The 3,827-nt window shown below is 55.9% G+C and overlaps 1 protein-coding gene across 1 annotated transcript; it reads left to right on the forward strand.

Annotated features, from left to right (window-relative positions):
• Positions 1-485: 485 nt before the first annotated feature.
• On the forward strand, positions 486-3,509 carry PRCC (papillary renal cell carcinoma (translocation-associated); the record flags this gene model as incomplete). The annotated part of the gene is given in 6 exon segments (XM_010158895.1): positions 486-527; positions 960-1,461; positions 1,464-1,528; positions 2,057-2,152; positions 2,992-3,135; positions 3,444-3,509. Coding segments are annotated over 6 exon segments (915 nt in total), but the record flags the coding sequence as incomplete, so codon positions are not given.
• Positions 3,510-3,827: the final 318 nt, after the last annotated feature.

The raw sequence follows: 3,827 nt of genomic DNA on the forward strand, positions 1-3,827 counted from the left end.
CCCAAGTCCTCCTCAGGGCTGCTGTTCCGAAGTGGCATACATGAGCTGAAGCTGGAGTTTGGCTGTGGATGGATTGCTCTTAGGAGACTTTTACGAGGCAGAGCTGACTTGTTTGCAAAGCTTCAGGTTTTACAGCAGAATGCAGCTTCTCTTTCTGCCTCCCCCCAGACCCAGCTATCTCTAAATACAGTACCATGGCCCTGCTTCACCGTGAACAGTTTATTTATCTCTCGTAGGGGTAGTAACCAGGCTTTTATCTCTCTCTGCCCTGACAGAGATGCATCAGCAAGACTGGAGAGAGCTTGACCGCATCCCGCTGTTGCTCTCTGGCTCGGCTCTTGGCAGACTCTAAATTGAGATACGCGTTACCGTGATTCTTTGGTTCAAACTGAAAATCAATGAATTGCACGTGGCGGGGGGGGCTTTCTTCTTTGATTTTACTATCTCAAGTTGTGCTAAGCTTTGTTTTTCTTTCTCAGTCAGATTCAGAGGAAGATGAACCAGCAAAGAAGAAAAGTACTGTTCAGGTAAATGGTCAGGATATCCATTTTAGCAGCTTCCATGGGGAAGGAACGTTTGGCTGTGACAGACCTTGAGCTTCCGCTAGTGTCAGTCAGCCACTCCGATTAGCGCGTGGCTTTGGGTGTTCTCTGAAATCCCCTGGGGTGTCAAGCCCCTTTTTTTGGGGGGCAGTTTAATACATATATATCGCAGGAAAATGGGCCTTAATTTGGGAAGTTGGCAGATAGTTGCAAGTGTTTCCCCTAGAAGTCCCACCGGCCTTTTGTGCAAGAAAGCCTTGCAGTGTGTTCGAAGTAGCGGCCGATTCTGCTGAGCCACAGGAAACCCGTTAATGTTGTTAGAATTGGAGCAGATAACGGGCAGGGAGTCAGGAAAACTCAAGAATCTCACAGTTTCTCTTATTTCTGTCACCCATTTGCCCTGCATGAAACTCACAGGGACGCGGCGAGGGCTCTGGCTTGTCCGCTTTGCTTCCTGAACCCAAAAACTTGACAGTGAAAGAGACCAATCGGTTACTCTTGCCCCACGCTTTCTCGAGGAAAGCGGGAGAAAACGCCTCCGACTCAAAGCCCGCCAAGGCCCCGACCTCTTCCTCCAAAACCAAGCCTCCGGCCAAGCCCGCGGTGCCCACCACGCCTTCTCCGTCCGCTATCAAGGCCGCTGCCAAGAGCGCTGCGCTGCAGGTAACCAAGCAGATCACGCAGGAAGAGGACGACAGCGACGAAGAGGTCGAGCCGGAGAACTACTTCTCCCTGTCTGACAGGAGCGAGCCCAGCGTCGTGGCCGCCGAGACGTACATGTACTCTGGCACGGTGGTGTCGGAGGAGCCGCCGCCTGGGACAGAGCCAGAGCCCCAGTTCCAGGACGCTGCTGCTAATGCCCCTCTGGAATTCAAGACGGCTGCGGGCTCCAGCAGCGCTCAGCACAGCTGGGCACCCAAACCACCCAGCCGTACAGCCAGTTCCCTGCCTACAGCGAGCCTGGCGTGGCCGGGGCGTATTATCAGGTGAGTTCGCGGGCTGAGAGCTTGAAGCTTGATGGTGCTGCTCGGAAAAGGCACCTGGGAGCTGCGCCTTGTCCTGTCTGACCCGTCTGAGGAAGCTGGGACAGGGGGCAGGGATCCGCAGCCCGTAGCCCGACAGGATTCCCCTGGTAGGAGAGCAGTGGATGCGCTTTGCTGGGTTTCATAGCTGTGCTCCTTCTCAAATGCTGCTGCGCAGCTGCCCCCATTGTCAGGGCGCAGCGTCGGGGCTCGGCAGAGCTGGTGGCTGGGCCAGGTTGTTTCTAGTAATTCGACCAAGGGTTTGTGGTTGGGTACCTCTGAAAAACACCCTGTGCTCGTCGGCAGTGGTGAGATGTGATTAATGACTCGGTCAGCCTTGGGAGGGAAGTACCTGCTGTTGTCCCCAGGGGGGTTGTGAAGTCCCTCCTGGTGACAGCCCAGGGGAGAGGTACGCGTTTTGGCGCTCTTTGGGGCACGATTGCTTGATGTAGCTTTGTGCTCATGACAAACTGGGTTTCCTTTTGCTGACAGGATTACTACAGCAGTGGGTACTACCAGGAGGTGGAACCAGCCCAGGCACCGCCGCAGGAGATGAGCTCCGACTCCTCCTTCATCGACGACGAAGCGGTTGGCACTTTACTCTCTCTCCCGCTGCAGGGTTTGCGCTTAAGCTCTGCTGGGACGCAGGGTCCTGCCCCAGCACACGGCCTGTGCTGAGCTGGGTGGGGTGGCTGTGCCGTGGGGTCTAGGGCTGTGTTGCAGACATGTGCGGTGTCCTTCCGCGCTGCTGCTCCAGATGGGTTGGCTGCTCTCTAGGTAGGTGATGGTTGTTATTTCCACCGAGCCCAGTCTTATCCTCGTGAGCGCTATCTAGCGCAGACGAGGTGTGTAGAGCAAAGACGCTGCTTGCTGAGGTCCAGGTACCTTCACAGTCCATCCTCTAGCACAGCGGCGAACTCCTCACTTGTTTCAAGCCCTCAAAAACCTGTTTAAAAATAGCCCTTTCCCACTGTTGATTGGATCTGCAAACTGCTGGCCTGCTTAGCTGAGCCAGGCAGCGCTGCAGGAGGCAGCGCCCAGCTGGTGCTCACTTCCTTCGCTCGGGAGGTGGATGTGTGGGACGGGAGGTGGATGTGTGAGCAGCCAAACTTCAGGTGCCTGTAAAAGCAGACGCCCAGCAGCCTGAGTATCTCCTGAGCCTGGCTGAAGAGGAAACGCTGGTTTCTCTTCTGCGCAGGAAAATGAGATTTATAACGTTCATGCTAAGTAGTTTTAAGTGATCCTGATTTATAGCAAAGCAGAAGTCTCCTAAAGAAAAACATCCTGGCTGGAAAATTGTTTGTTGATGTGCCTTGTCCTGTGCTGGGGGAGCTGAGGCCTGGACTCCGTCTGCCTTTACTTGTTCCAGGTGAGCGCTGGTGTAGGATGGGGGTGTGTAACTCCGGTTGTTTCTGTTCCTGTTTCAGTTCAAGCGTCTGCAAGGCAAGCGGAACCGAGGGAGGGAAGAGATCAACTTTGTGGACATCAAAGGTGACGATCAGCTGAGTGGAGCCCAGCAGTGGCTGACCAAGTCCTTAACAGAGGAGAAGACCATGAAGTCGTTCAGCAAGGTGCGGGCAGGAAGGGGGAGCGCTGGCTGGGATCTGGGAGACCTCTGTTCCTGTTCCAGCCTTGGCTGGAGCACTGTTAGGTGCTGTGCAGTCACCGGGGGGGACACAAGGACCCTTGTCCTGTGTGTGTAAAAATAATGACCTGCGAAAGACCAGTAGAACTTCTTAAAACATCAGCGGCCAGGAATGGCTTTGGCCTAAGGAACCTGCCCAGAGCCTTCCAAGGCTTCATGCGCGCTCTTGCCGTGTTTCGCTCTCTGGGTCAGCACCTTTCCAGGCTTAAGAGTCCACCTGCCTTTTCTTTCTAGAAAAAAGGTGATCAACCCACAGGACAGCAAAGGAGGAAACACCAGATCACGTACCTGATCCATCAGGTGAGTGGCCTCCCGCTCGCGTGGAAGCCGATCCAGGCAGAATGACAGGGTTTGCGCTTGGCAGCACGAGGCTGAGCTGGGGACGGGGTGGCAGCGCCCTGAGCCCCGGGAGAGACCAGCAGCGGCTGCAAGTGTGTCCGTGGCCTCTGCCAGCCCGAGCAGCCTCGCGGCAGCAGCACCTCAGCCCCAGGGTGTCCCGGCACTGAGCTTCTAGCTCGCTTCTTGCTTTGCTCCGCGCTTTCCCCTCCCGCCCCGCTCTGGCGCGCTGTGCGTGTGACGAGACCCTCCGCTGCCGCCATAATTCCGTGCTGCGGCCGT

This window comes from Eurypyga helias, unplaced genomic scaffold (assembly GCF_000690775.1).
Source record: "Eurypyga helias isolate BGI_N326 unplaced genomic scaffold, ASM69077v1 scaffold21279, whole genome shotgun sequence".
NCBI lineage: Eukaryota > Metazoa > Chordata > Aves > Eurypygiformes > Eurypygidae > Eurypyga > Eurypyga helias.